This window comes from Magnolia sinica, chromosome 8 (assembly GCF_029962835.1).
Source record: "Magnolia sinica isolate HGM2019 chromosome 8, MsV1, whole genome shotgun sequence".
Classification (NCBI taxonomy): domain Eukaryota; kingdom Viridiplantae; phylum Streptophyta; class Magnoliopsida; order Magnoliales; family Magnoliaceae; genus Magnolia; species Magnolia sinica.
The window spans coordinates 91,793,107-91,812,403 of NC_080580.1; the positions used below are offsets into that span (position 1 = coordinate 91,793,107).

Below are 19,297 nucleotides of genomic sequence, written 5' to 3' on the forward strand. Positions count from 1 at the left end.
ACTGCGTGGATATAAGACACATGTATCACAGTGGGCCCAATAGTCAAGGATCCAACCCATCTCGGTGGATAGCGGGTTCCACCAAAGCCGCGCCCGAATTAAACCGCCCAGTCAGTGGACCCCACTTTAGATTGTTCAGAAAACAGCATGTATTACTGATATGATTCATTATCTTGTCCATTAGTTGATATCTAATGGACGGAAAAAAATCAACCAAGTTTAAAGAAACATTTTCATTAATCGGACACCATATTCATCCAATTAATTATATTATTTCAGATTGTTAATCTATCTACAAGGGTTAACTGATTTGGACCGTTTAATTTGAGTTAATGTATACACAAGTATATGAATTTAAGGGCCTGTGTATCATTCATGCCAGAGTATGAAAGGGCCGGATATGATGAGCTTTGCTAAGCCCGCACATGTGTCCAATATAACTCACGTACATGCCACACATATCCCAGCATGGCATGATTGGTCCAAGATCCAACCCATCCATCAGAACAGAACCGCTATATTGATTCCCTAGCTCAAGATTAAGATTGATCAACTGGTCAGATGGGCCCCAAAATTTAAAACAAATCTACGACTCCGAAAATCTTGGATGAAGTTTTCTTACACATCCACCTGTTTCCAATTTTGAGATCGATATGCTGAACGGACCAGATTTTTTTTTTTTTTGGATGAAAACATGTAGAATAGATGGATTAGATCCCACATAGCATGTGCCACGGTGGCACATGTGGAGCGTGCAGACGAGCTTTATTGCACACGCGTGCCCACGTAGCAAAGCTCGCTTTTATGTCGTCTTCCTTCCTCTTGTTTTCATTTCTCTCTTCTGCGAACAGTCAGCAGACGAACCCTGAAAATCGAAATACCGAACCTGAAACCCTAAAAAGACTCTCTTTTTTCTTTTTTCTATACTAGTAATGCATACATACATGTAAAGATAAATATAAATATAAATATATACAGCGAGAGAGAAGGGGGTAATGCTTCGGGCGGTAACTTCTCGGCTCTCTACGAACATTCTCCACCGCATAAATATAGACAGGTGCGAGATCCTGGCCATTCATCAAGTGGGTTCTGCTCTGAACATGCCCTAACTCGAAAATCAGGTGGATTGGCACATCGATGGTTAGAACCAGCTTGAGCTTTGGGTCAGGGCATGTTCGCCGTGGGACCCAACTTCCATGTTCGGACATGTGCTGCTCTATTTCTTGATTTTATTTTATTTTTATTTTTTCGTGTGTGTCTTGTGCAGGCATTTGAGGTGTGGAATAGAGGTATTGTATTACATTCGTGCTTGAAAATGAATAAATTCTTGGAATAGAAGTATCTCAAGGAAATGGGTCGAATGTCTTCATATGCAGGTCAGTCGGTGTTGCTATTGTTACTCTACTGGACTAGTCCCATTTCAAAATGAGGATTCTGATTCCCAGAAAATTGTTGGGGATGAATGCAATTCCCGAGCATTCACATCATCCGAGGTTCGTCCTTCCTCTACAACTTTTTATTTCTTCTCTACATTGCAGTACTGCTTACTAGTTTACTTGTTTGAATATTAGAATGCAAAATGAAAAATCACAGATGCTCTAATCTTTTTGTCACTGATGATGGAACGTTCTACCCATGTTGCACTCTTGCTTCTGAATCCCCTATAGTTTATAATACCTAAGGCCGCATTTGGATGCTTGTAAGTCTTTTGAGTTGTAAGTTACTTACAGGTGAAAGAAAGTTATGGGGAATCCTGTTTGTAAGTTGTAACTTACAAGTAACTTCGTTTCTGTGTCTGGATGACCTATAAATTGGTTACAGGTAATAAGATGTTTATTCATACCAACTAGAGTTTGGATAAGAGAATCGTTTAAAAATCAAATTAACACATAAGAAAGCTTCGATAAAAATATGCCATTTTATTAAGCCCATCTAGATAATAATTGGGCCGATTCTTAAGCTAAACTAATCATCAAGTGGGCCATAAAAGTGTGCCCACATATTCTAAATGTTTATAATGTGGAAAAAAAAAAACTTAAATAAAGTATGTGGGCCCCACCATGATGTATGGTTTCATCCATTACGTCCATCATTATTCCATATCATTTTAAGGCATGAGCCCAAAAATGAGGTAGATCCAAATCTCAAGTGGACCACACCACAGTGTTGATTGAACACCCATCATTAAAAACTTCTTGTGGGCTACCAATGTTTTGGATCAAACTGATATTTGTTTTTCCCTTCATCCAGGTCTTTATGACCTAATCAATAGGTTGGATTTCAAACAAACATTACAGTGGGCCCTAGGAGGTTACAATGGGCCATAAGAGGTTTTTAATGGTGGACTTTCAGTCACTACTATTTTCCCCTGGTGTGGTCCACCTGAGATTTAGATCTGCCTCATTTTTGTGATCAAGCCCTAAAATGATATGAAAAAATGGATGGACGGCGTGGATAAAACACATACAAGATTATCGGCCCCATAGAACTCCAACCGTTAGCCACGCCTCACTAGCCAAATTGCGTCCATCAACCCCGATGCAAAAATACGTCGAAGAGGGGAAAAAACATAAAAAAGAACGGGTTCGACATTTGAGCTTCAAATGCACACTGCGGTAGAGTAGATGTTGGAACTATACCTGAGGAAATGCTGTGGACTATATTATTTTGCCTACCATTTGAACCTTGTAGACAAATGGAAGATGATATTTAAGAACCAAACTGTAATTGGCGTTGTTGCTGGTTAAATGGGGATCAGTTCAATCTTATTGAAGCATTTCAGGTTATACAATACATTCAATATCTTCTATTTAAAAAAAAAAAAAAAAGAATCATACAGTATGATTTATGAAGGATATTATTGATAACAAGGAATATGCATGGTCTGTAGTAATGTAGCTTCCTTTTCTTTTCTGACAGAAGCTGAGTTATATCTTTGTTATGTTTAGATGTTTCTTCACCAAATCCAGGTCATATGTTTGTTATGTTTAGATGTTTCTTTACCAAATCCAGGTCATATCTTTGTTATGTTTAGATGTTTCTTCACCAAATCCAGGTCATATCTTTGTTATGTTAAGATGTTTCTTCACCAATTTACCTGTTTTATTCATCTTGTAGCATTCTTGCATGTAGCCGATAAAAAAAGAAAAGCATTCTTGTATGTCAAGGAGTATATGCTTATTTCCTGTTCATATGTGAGTGCGATACAGGACTTACTTCAGTCAGGCTTGGAATAAAATGTTATCATGTAGAAGTATTCTGATGAATATTTCTTGCTTGTCAAGTAGTAGAACTAAGCCAGTCTTCTTCTTCTTCTTCTTCTTTGTTCTTGATGGTAACCAAGCAAGTCTGTTGCCAGGTTCGACATGGTAATCAAGCTAAGGATCAGTATTCAAAGAATGCACGAGACTTGCGCAATTTCCAAATTGGGGAAAATGTTTCGAGGAAGGACAAGATGAATTTTCTTGTCAAGACAGTAAGTAATAGGCGAATTCCACACTTTTCTTCTTCTTCTTTTTTTTTTTCCCCCTTTTTTGGTCAAATGTTGAGAAGAATATATTGAAAGGATAAAAAAAGATTAGATGAAGTCTCCTTTGACAAGTTCTCATGCTTTCTACTAGGAGTAGAATTGAACCTTTTTAAGTTAGACATGGGCACATGAGTTGGTGTCAGATGCAGACGTCAGCATTAGACATGGGAAGGCAGAGCCAAACCCAATTAACCAAGAGTCATGTATTTCTTTCATACGGAAACTTTTGACAAAATTATAAATAGAAAATAGTAGAAACCTTGGGTAAACATTTAGAAGGCTCTGGTTATGTCTTAGTTTGTGTTCCTCCATCTTTCACCATTTACTAGGTAAAAAAAATTATTCACTTGACTTATTAGGAATATTTCCTGGTGAGAAGATGGCGTTGAGGCAGTTGTGGATCAGGAAAACAAGTCTTCTAGAATGTCTTAATATTGTTAGATTTAGGATTTAACTACTTTTGAGATCAGATTATGTTGTTGCAGAGTTTGGCTAGGGTTTTCCATTTTCCTATTTAAACCACTTGAGAGGATTTGTATGTGATTCTTATTTTTTGAGTTATTATGCTGAGGTTCTTATGTGATTCTTATTTTTTGAATTATAATGCAATCAATTCCTTGAATGAAAGAGGAGAATCTTTTAGGAGACCTTTTTTTATGTTTCAATCTTTTTCTTTCATTCTCTTGTTTCTTTGTTTCCATTTATGCATCATTTGAGCCCATAATTACAAGATGGTACAATACAGTATTATAAAATGTGCTTAAGAGTTCTATTGATTTTGTATGAACTTCCTCACTATTGCCTCAATACATTATTCTATCTGCCAATGCGATGCACCTTCACTTCAGTTTATGTTGGTTTGCATTAAGATAGGAAGCTAAAGAACTTGTAATCTGGCAGCTCTTTGATCTTAAGGATTCCAAAGAGGCCGTTTATAGTGCTCTTGATGCGTGGGTTGCGTGGGAGCAGAACTTCCCCATAGTTTCATTGAAGAGGGCATTGATTACTCTTGAAAAGGAGGAACAGTGGCATAGAATCATTCAGGTATGAACTTATTTCTCAATCCTGATTTTATTTATTTATATATTTTTTTAAGTAGCTATTCTGAATGTATATACTCCTAATTCCAGTGAGCAGTTTATTCTTGTTATTTTCAACACACTGAAAAGAGGAACCTCTGAAACTAAAAGCAGTTGGGACTCTTTTGTGCAAGCTTGATCACTTAAGCAACTTTTAGATGAGTATGATTTTTTGTAATCCTTTTATCAGACAATTAGAATCTTCCAATTTTCCATTTATTCCAGTATTGCACACTTAGTGAGCTTTCATCATATTTGGGCTTCATTCCTGTTCATACAAGCAAAATGTATTTGCTGAAATACATGGCTGAACAAGAAAAGTTTTGATAGTTGTTTAGCTTGTAAATACATTAGATCAAAAGATGACTGTGGAACATAAAATTGAGTCGCATACATACTATGGATTTTTTTTGGCATTTTCAATTCTATGATGGAGCTTAGAAATGGGTTTCTTTAAACGCATCTTCAATTCTGAGATCGAGCTTATAAATTGGTTTTGTTTAGCTGTATAAAGATGGTTCACAACAATCTTGTAAGAAATCTTCTAGTGGCTTATGAATTTAACTCCTTTGGAGGATTTTAGGAGGCAAAGAGGACCTGTTTGTGTTAGATAATCTAGGTCCATCACATAAGAACTGTTTGGTTTTACTTATCATTTGGTTTTAGAGCCATGGAGGATACGCATTATCAAAGGTTGGAAGGCAAGATGAAGAAGATCAAGAGATGTCCAGAAAAGAGGAGGCAAAGAGGACCTGTTTGTGTTAGATAATCTAGGTCCATCACATAAGAACTGTTTGGTTTTACTTATCATTTGGTTTTAGAGCCATGGAGGATACGCATTATCAAAGGTTGGAAGGCAAGATGAAGAAGATCAAGAGATGTCCAGAAAACTGGTGCAGGCTATGGACGATGCATGAAGACAATGTTAATACTATAGATCTGCGGATTTTACACATGCACTGCTTAAATATATATATATATATATTTTTACAACTTTTTTTTTCCTTTTGTATTTTTGCGCACTTTTCTGAAAATTTTAATCTTTTTTTTCCAAAATAAGTTTAGGGAAATTAATTGAACGATAGATCTAGGTAAATCTATATATATTTTTTAAACATAGATACCATTTGCTGCTGAATTTTAATTATTTTTGTGTTTTTGGGCCATTTTAGCAATTTTGGGCTTTAAAAAATAAAAATAAAAATTCCCCCCCCCCCCCCCCCCCCCCAACAAAATAAATAAATAAAAAAAAAATTCATTGGGGGGATTGGTAGATTTATGTTGTTTAAGCATACATCTACATTTTATAATTTTATCTTATTGTCCATAGATCTAAATTTCTTCGAGCATGTCCAAGAAACTGGTGCAATTTATGGGTGATGAGCTTTCAATGATCTTAGCCCTAGCCATACAATATGAACAACTTTTAGCATCCATAGAAAAAAGAAAAAGAAAAATGGAATCATTTGTTTGAAGAGATTGAACGAACATCAATACAAGTGGACAGTTGCAAACCTGAACTACGCGATTGGAGCATCCAGTGTCTAGAGGATCCTCATGGTTGGATTTACCATGGAGAGCAGTTTTTCAACTACAATAAATATTAAAGGGTTGGTGTGTTACCTTGGCATTGCTTCATTATGGAAAAAGAAGCGATTTTCAATGGTATCAATAGATGGTGAAGATATGGGTATTTCTGTGAAATGAATTCACCCAAGTGATGTGCATCAGGTTTGGCTCTGTGGTTTTTGAAGATTTCGGAGGAGCCTTGACTAGGCTCAAGCAAACTGCATCGGTATGTGAAGATCAATTCAATTTGAGAAACTATCAAATCCAACAACTGTGTTGTTGAATCCTTTTTCCATCAGCTTCCTTCTTATTGATATAAGATAGGAAATTCTCGTGGGGTTCGCATGTTTAAGCTGAAAATCTTGATGAATTTAGTTGGTCTTATGCGATTAGAGGTAGAAAAGCTATTGGCTCAATGTCAAAACTTGCAATAATTTGCTATCAAATAAAATTCTATGGATGGAAGTACAATCTAGAACAAACCCCATGAACAGCATTACAGCGTTGAACGCACATTGCATGTCAAAAGGTTGCTACCATTTGAGATGAAGGAACAATGGATGGTCTTTGTTATAATTGTGGTGAGGAGCATGGTCCATGACATCTCTACAAAAACTCAATGACGCTTTCCTCTCATTTATGACTCTCTACAACGAGGAGGATAGTGGTTCTAATGTTGCACAAGATCCGGGTGAGGGTAAGGTTGATTTGGAGCATGATAATATCCAATCTGAGTATCTTAAGCATGGATACGAATATTGATATCGTATCGGCCGTATCGTGTTTGTAACGACACGATACGATACGTGATACAAATCCATATCGGCCCGTGTTAGAAAAACTACTCCTTACCGGCCAATACGGCCATCAGCACCGATACATCGTACAGTTATTGGTTAGACTGATATGGGCATAAAAAGTTAAAAACACAACCAGCTATGATTTTTCACCTTTCCACCCTCTCTCTCTCTCTCTCTCTCTCTCTCTCTCTCTCTCTCTCTTGTGGGCTCAGGGATTGTTCTATACCCAATTCCGACCATATCTATACCTGTTTTACAGATCAAAACAACTTTTTTGGGGTTGAATTGAAGGATCGAATGCTGGGTGCCTGATTTTGGGAAAATAAACAAAGGTAAAGAATCCTTTTTTTTTTTTTTGTCTAATCTTATTGTAAATTTGTAATGATTTCGAATCAGCTTGATAACCCCAAATTGGTCAAAGCATGCTTGATTTGTGTTCGATTGGGAATTTTTGTTTTTGTTTTTTTTCCATTGGTATTTTTTGAAGTTTTCAGAAAATTTCTTTTTTCCCCCTCTTTTCCTTTCAATTTTCTTTTGCTCAGAGATTGTTCTATGCCTACTTCCAATCAGATTTATACCTGTTTCGAAGATCAAAACAACTATTTTAGGCTCAAATTGAAGGATCGAATGTTGGGTGCCCAATTTGGGGAAAATAAAAACAAATAGTAAAAACATTTTTTTGGTTTAATTTTCTTGTAATCATGTTTGAATTAGAATGATAACCACAAATCGATCAAATCATGCTTGATTTTTGTTCGATTTGGGGATTTTGGCTCTTATATATATATATATATATATATTTCTTTTTTTAACTTATTTCAACTAATTGTTGTAATGATGCATGAAGACAATGTTAATACCATAGATTCACATATTTTTACACATGCATTGATCAAATAATTTATTTATTTATTTATTTTTTTGCATTTTTGGGCAAGTTTTTGTTCATTTCTGAAATTTTTTATTTTTTCCAAAATGATTTTTCGAAAATAAATCGAATGATAGATCTAGGTAAATCTATATTTTTATTTAACTTAGATCGGCCATTTGCTGCTGAATTTTAGTTATTTTTGCATATTCGGGCCATTTTTAGGCAATTTTCAATTTTTTCTTTTTTCAAAATTTCTTTGGGGGAGTGGTAGATTTATGTTGTTTAAACATAGATCTAATGTCTTTGGATATAGGATTACATTTTATATGCTGTAATTTAATTTTATTGTTCATAGTTTTAAATTTCTTTGAACATGTTCATAGATCTAAGTTCTTTCCCATCCTATAGTTGGATGTTATCATTGTATCTATTTTATTGTTTTTTACCCGACAAACAGCATTCTTACCAAAGGATGGTCTGATACACCATTGAATACATGTTCAAAACACACACACACACACACAAAAGGAAAAAGAAGAAGAAGAAGAAGAAGAAGAAGAAGAAGATAGATTCTTGGATATCTTTTTTTTTTTTTTTTCTAATATATTTTTTCATTTTTTGTCAAAGAAATTCTGTTTGACACGGGGCTGATACCGATACGCAACATTGTATCATATCAGTTTTTAGCTGGGCTGATATGTCCGCCGATACTAATGTTCAGAACCATGGAAAAGCCCCTTTCATCTTGAAATCACAAAAGAATCTGATTTCAGACTTATCATACTTTCGGTGTAGGGCACAGCGAACAGTGTCTAAGACTGACTACCATCCCTGACTGGATGAAGCTAAAACAAAAAATTAGTGAATGGTTGATGATTTAGGTTAAGTTGCACTAAAGAGACAACATGACAGCACAAGAGAATGAAGGCATGGTATCTTGTATTCTCTTTCTTATTCATTGTCTTTTCAAATATATTGAAGAAAGCCTCGACTGATGGACCATTAACAAGTCTTTAATAATATCCAGAAAAAGATCAATGCAATACTTGGAAATCTCAGTATACTAAATATATTGATTCAATATTCAAAATCATGGAAAAAGAAAGATACCATAATTCACAAGGCTTTTGAACTTGAAAAACCCAATCAAGTACCTGAGTTTCACATGATTCCATCACCTTGAACTTGGCCCCTCACTGAGGCTCAAGTTCTTTCATTGTTATGAAAATATGCAAGTGCTGATTAAAGAGGTTCTTGAATTGGGGGAACATACCTCCATTTGCCGTTTGTTGGGAGATATGGAAAGAGAGGAACAAGCCACATTTTCAAGGATATGGGGGTGTCAATCATCTTGTCAACAAAGTCAGAGGCTTTATATGAGAGTAGGCTCACCGTCGCCATCATCTTCTAAGCCTTATTGTAATTAATTGGGTTTGGCCACATGAATCCTGTTCCGCCGGCCATTCCACTCTATCAAGGGCCAGACCTTCAATTGGACCATAGGCCATCAAATCCTTTCTTACTACCTCCATCCATGTCCTTTTGGGCCTTCTCCTTGTCCTTTTAGAGCCTTAAACTTGTACCAATCCATTCCTAACCTGCGCGGTTCTTGGTCTCCATTGCACATGAACAAACCATTTAACACTACTTTCCCTCATCTTATTACCTATTGCTGTTGGTGCTACTCTTAAATTCCCTCGAATGCATTCAATTCTAAATCTATCCTTGTCTTGTCACTCATCCATCTCAACATCCTCATTTCAGCTATACTCAACATGTTCCTTAACTGCCCAACATTGGCCCATAAAGCACGGCTGGTCTTATAGCTACTCTATGAAATTTCTCTTTCAGTTTGAGTGGTAAACAATGATCACATAAAACTCCAAAGGCGCATCTCCATTTCTTTTGTCCAGCTTGAATAGAGTAGGCTGTTGGTTCTAACTTCTAAACTCTTCAAGGATCTGAGTTCAGCGGAAATTTGGGATGACTGGGAATCAATGGTAGTAGCTGCACCTCCCAACCCATGGGCTCGTGGAAGCTAAACATGCGTGTGGTATCTTTTGGGCTGCATTTGCCTGCCGATATATGGGGGGGATCATGAGGGACTCCATTGATCAAGTCCTCTTCTCCCTTTTAGGCCCAACCCTCTTCATGTCTTCCGTCTCAAGCTAAGGCCACTGTGCTGCATGAAACCCTGTGTCTCATGGTTGCAGGCCTGGCTGCCCCAGTTATCATTGAAATGCAAACTCCTTATTCATTTTTGGGTTCTGTTGAGGAAGGACGAATCAGTGTCTGTGCTCAGTCTCTAGCGGTTGACGGCACTGCCCGCCCCTCCTTTTACATCAGGAATTCTTTCCCTTTATCTTTTTATTACAATTATCAATGTTGCCTGCTCAAATAGGGAGTCTTTTTTAATCAGAAAATATCTATATGGGGACATATCCCTTGATCAGGACATTCTGCTTTGTACTTATTTTTAATAAAAATGAATTATTCTATTATCCTTTTTTATAGGAAGTAATTATAGAGATACACCGACTAAGTTAAAAGATTGACTATCTAGATCTGATGTTCTTGATTTCTTCATGGTTTCATTTCTCGGGGACGGCAAGCACAAACTGTCTGATCACATCGTTTTTCTTAAAGTTATCTTTGATACTATTACTTTTCAGGTATTAAAATGGATGTTAAGCAAGGGACAAGGCACTACAAGGGGGACATATGGGCAGTTAATACGTGCTTTAGATAAGGACCGTCGGGCAGAGGAAGCACATAATCTTTGGGTAAAGAAAATCAGTCATGATCTTCACTCAGTGCCCTGGCAGTTGTGCCACCTTATGATATCTATTTATTATCGAAATAACATGCCAGAGAGGCTTGTAAAGGTACAATTTCCTTTACTGACCTTACAATCAGTGATACAGTTTTTATGTTTGGTATTGAATTATTAGTGCGCTTTTTAGTGTTTCATGGTTGCATATCGAATTTCATTCATGTGGCTATTGGCATTGTGCCTTAGAACCCATCTATCAAACAAACATATTGCAAATTGTCTTGTAACCCATTTATCAAACAAACATAATGCAAATTGTCTTATAACCCATTTATCAAACAAACAGAATGCAACCTTATAGTTCACCATAGCTATGTTGCATGGTTTTTAAGTATGTTTCAAGAATTTGACAACAAGACGGGTATGCAACTTGATTGGATTCTTCTTGCAGCTGAATCCAAATGATGCTTGTAAATTCTCTATGAATGCATATTGACACGGTTAAAAGACCTACAAGTTTTGTGTCCTTGGTACATCGCTTGGATTATTTTGATGCTTGCAACCTCATTGTTGGGCTGCAGCCTACCGTTTCAATATGTGCACATTTTGAAGCCGAACAAATTTATTTATTTATTTTTTTTGGAAGATTAATGGGAATTTTTATTAAAGGCCTATGGGCCAAAAGCACCACAAGAAAAAAATACAACAAGAAAAAAGAAAAAGAAAAGTCCCACGAGCCCAACCATCAACGGTTGAGGCAAAAAGTAGACCATTCCAAAATAAACAAGAAAACCTGGTCAACAACCGCCTCAAGAGACCTTGAAGAGTTCCAGAGAAGCCTCTTGTTCCTTTCACTCCATAAGGCCCACCACACAACTGGCACGACCATTTACCATCTATCCCTCTCATACTTTCTGCTATAACCTCCATGCCACACCCAAAGGAGGTCTCGAACCGAGCCCGACATCACCCATTGCACCTTCAAATCGGATAGCACATGATCCCACACCCTACGGGCAAAATGGCAAAAAATGAAGAGATGGTCGATTGTTTCCTCATCTCCACAACACAAGCAACACATATTCGAAATAACCATGGCTCTCCTCTTGAGATTGTCTATCGTTAACACCTTTTTCCTTCCCACCAACCATGTAAAGGCAACGACTTTCGATGGCACTCCATAATGCGAAAAGTTATAAACATAGCCACCCATAGATGGAGGATCTTGAGAGGGACAAAGGAACCCATAGAAAGATCTAACCAAGAATTTGCCCAAAGAATGCACCTTCCAAACCAAAGAATCATCCTCAAAGGATGGGCGAACTGACCGCAACCTACTGAAAAGGCCAATAAGCTCATCCATCTCAGCATCTGACAAATTCCTTCTACATCTTGGGGTCCAACAAACCTGGGAGCCCACCTAGGAGTAGCAATCCACCACACAAATACTCACCCCCAAAGCTACCCGCACTAAATTCGGGAAATCCCGATGAAGAGGAGTCTCCCCGCAGCACACATCTTCCCAAAACTTGATTCTAGACCCATTTCCCAATACAATGAGATACCTTGAAAGAAACCTTCCCTGATATTCAAACCACCTTCCAAACATGGGAAGCTCTACACCTCGAAGATATCGTAGTTTCCCACCCTCCCTCTTGAATGCCATATTTAGAGGCAATGATTCTTTGCCAAAAACCATCTTGCTCCACACCAAACCGCCAAAGCCATTTACACAATAAATCCAAATTCATAAAGTGAAGAACCTGAAGACCAGCACCACCTTGGAATATTGGTTTGCATACCTCCTCCCAGCTAACCAGATGAAACTTACATCCCTCTGCATTCCCTTCCCACAAAAAAAGAAAAAATTCCTCCTTAGCTTGTCTAATCTTGCACAGACTGCTTGGGGGCATCATGCTCGATAGATTTTATCATATTTATGTTGCTTTACTTGAGAAGTGTTGCATAAAATTTTTGTTTGGATGATTGGAGTTTCAGCTGATCTTGTGCATTGCTGATGATGCTTCTGTAGCTTTTCAAGGGCCTTGAAGCATTTGACCGTAAACCTCCAGATAAATCTATAGTTCAGAAGGTGGCAGATGCATACGAAATGCTGGGATTATTGGAAGAGCAAAAGAGGGTCTTGGAGAAGTACAAAGATCTTTTTACCAAATCAGACCAGGGGAATTCCAAGAAATCTAGAAGGGCTTCGCTAAAAACTGAAAAGAAAGGTGGTATCCTCTCTGCCATCATTTAATTAGACATTTAGAGACAGAATTTGGAAATTTGCAATCATTTGAAATCCATTGACTCTGGGTTTTATTCGTGAAAACTGTTCCAAGTTTCTATGGTTTTTGCCCCATAATTGAAATAGTCTTGAGAATTGCTCTTGTGATTAGCAGTTTTCCTGGGAATTGCTCTTCGATGACATTGCTTCCTTGTCCTTTGGGGCGTTGGTGTCATAGTTAAGCCGTGGCCTGTGGGTGAATACTGGGGGTATCATGCTGGCATGTGAGTGGTGGCAATGTGAGCCTCTGCAATGGCCAGTTCCGTAAGCCCAGGTAAAAGACGAGGGTAGATGTATGCTGAGCAGCCAATTGTGTAACTTTTCCAATCTACCATTGAAAAGCCCAACTGCGAGTTGTTGGGAGGAAGAAGAAGATGATAAGAATATGGCTTTTCCTTTGGTATAGTTGATATGAGATTGCAATTTTCTCATGCAAAAGCCATACTTAAAATAAGTAAAGAACAATATTTGTACAAATTTGATTTTAAACTCTGTTGTAACAAAGACCATCAAACAAATAATCACACATAAACTTTGAACTGATGACCACAAGCAAAGAAGAAAACATCTAACTGATGCACCATCGCGTGATGATGTATAATAGTCACATATACACCAACAATCCTCTTAAAAATCATCTCTCATAGAGGACCAGTTATGTCCTTTGTATTAACTATTAAGCTGTATCATTTTTTCGTCTTTTATCCATTCTGGACTATTTGATCAAAGGTCACCAATGATTATCTTCTATTGTAGTTTTCTTAATTTTACCTTCCATCCCTAACATGGTATGCCGTAAAGGCTGTTACGTAAAGGTAACGGTGGCAACCGTTACATGTTACGGGGTCGTAACGGCCATAACAACCATTATGGAAAAAAATGACCTGTAATTGCCGTTAACAGCACGTTACATCCCTTATAAAGGTCATAATAGCCCTGTAATGGTCTATTACGGGACATATACAGGTTTTTCATACTTTTTAATCAACATCACGGGGCAAATATAGGTTTTTCGGGAGTTTTTTCAATAAATAAAAATATAAAAAAGAGAAACCGTAACGGCCGTTACGAGGCTGTAACAGCCGCTATGCCCCGTATCGTAAAGGTAATGGGGGTGGCCGTTATGGCCACCGTTACCGTTACGGAACACCTTGATCCCTAATCATGTTGCCAATTTTTCCATCTATTGCATAATCTTTATTTTCTTGAATGTCATCGTCATTTAAGCCTTATCCTAACTAAGTGGGGTTGGCTACACAAATCTAAATCTTCCATTCCATTCCATCAAGGACCATATCCTCAGTTAAACCGTAAGTCATCCAGTCTTTTCTTGCTACATCTACCCACGTCCTTTTTGCCCCTCCCCTTGCCTTTTGAAGCCTTCAACTTGAACTCACTCCCTCCTCACTGGTGCAGTCTGTGGTCTCTGTTGTACATGGCTAAGTCATCTAAGTCTACTTTCCCTCGTCTTATTGCCTATTGGTGCTACTCCTAAGTTCCCTTGAATGCATTCCTTTCTAATTGTATAATTCTCGTCTTGCCACTCATCAATTTGAACATCCTCATTTCAGCTAACTCATCTTATGAACATGATGTTCCTTAATGGCCCAACATCTTGTCTCGTAAAGCATGACTAGTTTATAGCTATCCTATAAATTTTATTGGCACGCAGTAATCACATAAAATTCGAAAGGCACATCTCCACATCATCCACTCAACTCTAATTCTATGAGCATCATCATCCTTGTCAATCTCTCTATTCTCATGAATTATCAGCCCAAGATACCGAAAATAGTGATTTTGGGGTACTTTAATAGCATTCTTTCCCATTTCCACTCCCATTGTTGCGTAAATTACATTACATATAATCTGTTTTTGTCTGACTAATTTTAAAACCTTTAGATTTTAAAGCAGCCATACATGGTCCTAGCTTTATATTTACTCCCTGCCTCGTCTCGCTGATCAAAACTATTTCATCTGCAAACAGCATGCACCATAAGACCTCTTCCCAAAAATGCCTCGTTAACTCATCCATAAACAATGTAAAAGCATACATGCTTAATGCTGGCCCCTGATGTATGCCTACAATAATTTGAAACCCACTTGTATCTCCACTGGTGGTCCTCGTATTTGTTACTGCTCCCTCATGCAGATCCTTAATTATGTCAATATATCCTCTCGAGACTCCTTTTTGTTCCCAACATCCATAAGATTAACTATCTATGGACCTTATCATATGCTTTCTCCAAGTCAATAATGACCATATGGAGATCCTCATATTTTCATTAGTTGTCCAAGAAGGAAAATAGCCTCAACAGTTGACCTTCTTGGCATAAATCCAAACTTGATTTTTTGATACGCTAATCTCATGTCTAAATCTTTTGCTTAATCGGTCTCTCAAATTTTCTTATTAAAACGTATGAGTTTAATCCCACGATAGTTTCCCTTTTTGCCTCCCTTATTCCAATAAGTAGGTAACACGATACTTTTACTTCATTTTTCTAGCATTTTCCTCAATCTTCCAATCTTATTGAACAACTTTGCCAGCCAAAATTAACATCTTCCATGCACTTCCATACCTCTATTGCTATACCATCTAGTTTAGGCCTTCTTATCTTTATCTTTCTTAAAGCTTCTTTCACTTACGATAATCTCGGTATTTACCGTATTGGTATTGCGTTACGTATCACACCCTTGGGATACAGATACACATCGGTTATTGCACAGGATATTGTTTGTATTGGGTGATGGATCACACTTTTTGGGAAACATGGGGAAACATTGGGAAATTAGTTGAATTTTTCAATGAGACTTAAGGGATTGTTAAAAAAAGACATTAATGCTCACTTTTAAATCATAACATCACAAAAAAGAAGTGCACATAATAGGTTTCCTTTGTATAAGGGCTTAAGCTATGCGTTGTCTGACTGAACTAATGCAACTATATTCAAAGTGAATTCATAACATTTATAAATATAAGAAAACATTTATGGAAACATAACAAATACATTCAAAAGCAAAAGAAGTAGAAATTTAGAAATATACCTGTGAATAATGTCTGGCGGTGGCTCAGACCCACATAGAAACTAATAAAAAAAAATTTTCTTTCCAAAAGTTAGAAAAAAATTCATGGATCAGTAGATCAAGCCCCATACATGTTTGATTTCGTATTTGGAGTGTAAGATTGCAATGAATTTGGAAAAAATTGGGAAATTTTTAATTTTTTCCCAATTTCTCCCAAAGAGAAATTAGAGTATGTGATGATGATTTCATCAACAACTTGTACTTTATCTGAAGTTGGACTCAACTGACTGCTAGTAGTGGAATTTCGAAAAGAAACATAAAAAATTAATTCAAATTTTTTTTTTTTTGAAAAATCACAAAAACTCCATGAATCAATAGATAAAGCCTCATACACGCTTGATTTCGTATTTGGAGTGTCATATTACAACCAATTTGGAAGAAATTGGGGAAAATTTGAAATTTCCTCAATTTCCCCCAAAAATCGGATTACCTACCCATAAATCTCAATATCAAAGGTTCAAATCCTTGATTTTCCATGCAAAACATGAAGAACAAAAAATTTCTAACCTTTTAGCATTGATTTTGTATGATTTAGATGAAAAATAAAAATAAAAATGATGAAAATGCAAAATCACTCACTGAATGAAAACTGGCCCCAAATCCACAAATCTTGATTGTGATGTGAAATCTCTGTTTTTCTCCCAAAAGATTGCAAAGGATGGGCCGAAATCCACCCACAATGTGTTTAGATTGGAGAAGAATCAAGGAAAATGATGAAAACATGAAGTTTTGAGAGTTTTTTCACAAGAGACGGCAGAATTCCAATTGGTGTCGATGAAAATATCTGTCAATATCGACGGATGTTGTTGATACCAAAGACTTTTGAGAGGAGAAATTGCCGATATTTTGCGATGTCGGCATACATAATGATACTTAGCAATACATTGCGATACAATATGCGATACACATGATTTTCTGTACTCCATACAGGTTTCGTATCGTTGACGTGCGATACCGATAATATCGATACTACAAACATTAGATAATCCTATGAACGTATCTATGACCTCCGACCTCATTTGGATTTATGGTTCCTTCTATCCCTAAGCTATTAGTGGTCATCAGTTAACAAGTTTGGAAATAGCTTCTCCATCTTTGTTTTGGCATTTTTCTACGTTCTTCTGAAATTTCCTTCTTTTTGGTCCCTTGCACAGCCTTGAAACATAATCATTTCTCGCTAATATCCTTTTAGACCTCATCATTCCACCAAGGTTCCTTATATGAGTGGCTTTTCCCTCCAGATACTCAGAAAAAAAAAAAGAAAAAGAGTTGTGACTTTCCTTATGCGTTCATCCATCTCATTCCACACATCATTAACTTATTTGTTTATTCCTCAATATTCTAGTTCCTTCTTCCATAAATTTTACCAAGTAGCACTGTTTTCTCTCCTTCTAAGTTCCACTACCTCGTCTTTTAACAGCTATTAGTTTCACTCCCCTCTCCATCTCTTAATGTAAACATCCATAACAATAACATATATTGCGTAATCAAAATAAACAAGTGTTAATAGTGCTTGCTGCAATAAACTTGAATTGAACTTGCTGCAAGTTGTCATATCATGAAATTCAACTGATATTTTTCATCTGCATAAAAAAACCCACTCTTTGGAATCATGCTTAATGTTATGTGATGTAAAAATGGCATGCATATTGATGCCTGACAATGTTTGGCATGGTAATCATGCGAAATTGATGCACAAAAAAATCTGTACATGTGATAATGTTAGAAGATATTATCGATGCTGGTTCAGACAAGTATACGGAATAGAAAAATTAATCTCTTTCTGATAGAAACATTATTTAAATAATGACGAAAAGAAAGAAACAATGGTCCATAAGTTTTCTTCTGAATTTTGGTGTTGATGCATTTCTGAATGTCATTGGTGGCCACTGATTTTTTTTAATTTTATTTTACACATGCATTGGCTTTTGACTTCACTTGGACCCCATTTTAGAATTAGAATTTCTTGTGCAATGATCCAAATGATCTTCAATCAATAGTTTTTTATTTTTTTAAACTCTAAAATGCATGGACGAACACCATGGCTATATGAATGTAAGAGTCAACACTTCACTTATCCATGTTTCTATTTATCTCATTTACTTGGTTGTGTTGGCATCTTCTTCTCCAGAGAAGAGAAAGCAAGGAAGGCCACAGACTTCACAGGACAAATGCCTGGTGCAAGATGACAGCGCTATTGGTGGAAACGACATGGAGACAGTGAGTTTATTTTTATTTGTAGAATCATACCCGATTCTCACATTCTCTTACTCGAGTTTCAATGCCCTTGACACATTCTAGGCATAGATGTTGAGTTCCTTTACTGTTGTGTGGCAGAGTGAAGAGCATTGTTAAGGGCAAGAAGATGAAGCTACATTTGGCAATGCAGGCAGTTGGACCGGACGACCCATACAATGTTCATGCCAGAAGTTACACAAATTGTTATTATTCCCCTGAATTAGTTGAATTAGTTAGTGTTTTGTACAACAATTTTTATGTCCGAAAGATCTAAGAAGAAAAGGACTCCGATACCTTATTATCCTTTTGGTTTACAACCAGACACCATTCTACTGATTTTCTGACTTGTCTGAAGTGGAATCCCTGTAACATCGATGCAACCAGCTCTCGCCAAGAAAAGGTCTGCCTTTTTTTTTTTTTTTTTTTTTTAATGATTCAGATTGGTTGTTGATATTAACGGATGGGATTAAGTGTCTGCAACTCCAACCTCTGATGCACAGTGAAATTATATTATTTTGTTCTGATATGTTCAAAACAGGAGATTTATTCATTTTGCTTTGTGAAATTTCATAATAATGCTCATCTTTTGTTGCTCAATCTTTGATTTACCCTTGCGCCTCACTACATGGTAATCCAGGCCATTAATCCAGTAGGTTTTGCTGTGTATGGGCCACATGAAGAAAATGCCATTGATCAAAGTCCTCATCTTGTCCATATAATGTGTAGAGACGTGAACCGGTGTTTCTTACAATACCTTGTATGAACAGTGAAGATATAAGATATGTAACATTTGAACGGACATCTGTAAACAGGCTCAATCAATGTTTTAAAACCTGAACCGGACAGAGAGAGGTCAGACCAGTTTGGACCGGAACGGGTAGCCTCTTTGGCCTGGGTTGCTATAATGCCCTTTTTTGTATTTGTACTACTCAGTGCAGACCAGTCTATCCAACTGTTTGATCCAGATAGCCTTGAAAAATGGTATTTAATTAACTTAATTATGACATGATGTCACAGGTTTACCCATGGATGATCCCTGCCACCCAAAAATTGGGTCAGCTACTTCC

The 19,297-nt window shown here is 36.9% G+C and overlaps 1 protein-coding gene across 7 annotated transcripts; it reads left to right on the forward strand.

Annotated features, from left to right (window-relative positions):
- The first annotated feature begins 827 nt into the window (after window positions 1–827).
- Window positions 828–18,780, forward strand: LOC131253718 (pentatricopeptide repeat-containing protein At4g21190). 7 transcript variants are annotated; one of them, XM_058254848.1, is made up of 9 exons: window positions 829–1,057; window positions 1,268–1,289; window positions 1,377–1,493; window positions 3,359–3,475; window positions 4,403–4,573; window positions 10,521–10,733; window positions 12,663–12,852; window positions 18,124–18,212; window positions 18,330–18,533. In XM_058254848.1, the coding sequence occupies exons 1-9, from the start codon at window positions 996–998 to the stop codon at window positions 18,345–18,347; spliced, it is 999 nt and encodes a 332-aa protein (XP_058110831.1). In that variant the 5' UTR covers window positions 829–995; the 3' UTR covers window positions 18,348–18,533. The 7 variants fall into 7 exon arrangements, with proteins under 7 accessions (XP_058110834.1, XP_058110837.1, XP_058110831.1 ...); XM_058254847.1 differs by having other exon boundaries at window positions 832–1,057; window positions 12,654–12,852; XM_058254850.1 differs by having other exon boundaries at window positions 834–1,057; window positions 4,430–4,573; window positions 12,654–12,852.
- Window positions 18,781–19,297: the final 517 nt, after the last annotated feature.

Bases quoted from the DNA above. Each gene is read 5' to 3' on its own strand.
- LOC131253718 (XM_058254847.1), top strand. From the start codon at position 996: ATGCTTCGGGCGGTAACTTCTCGGCTCTCTACGAACATTCTCCACCGC. The intron at 1,290-1,376 runs GTATTGTATTAC...CTTCATATGCAG, and splicing joins ATTTGAGGTGTGGAATAGAG to GTCAGTCGGTGTTGCTATTG. The intron at 3,476-4,402 runs GTAAGTAATAGG...GCATTAAGATAG, and splicing joins TGAATTTTCTTGTCAAGACA to GAAGCTAAAGAACTTGTAAT.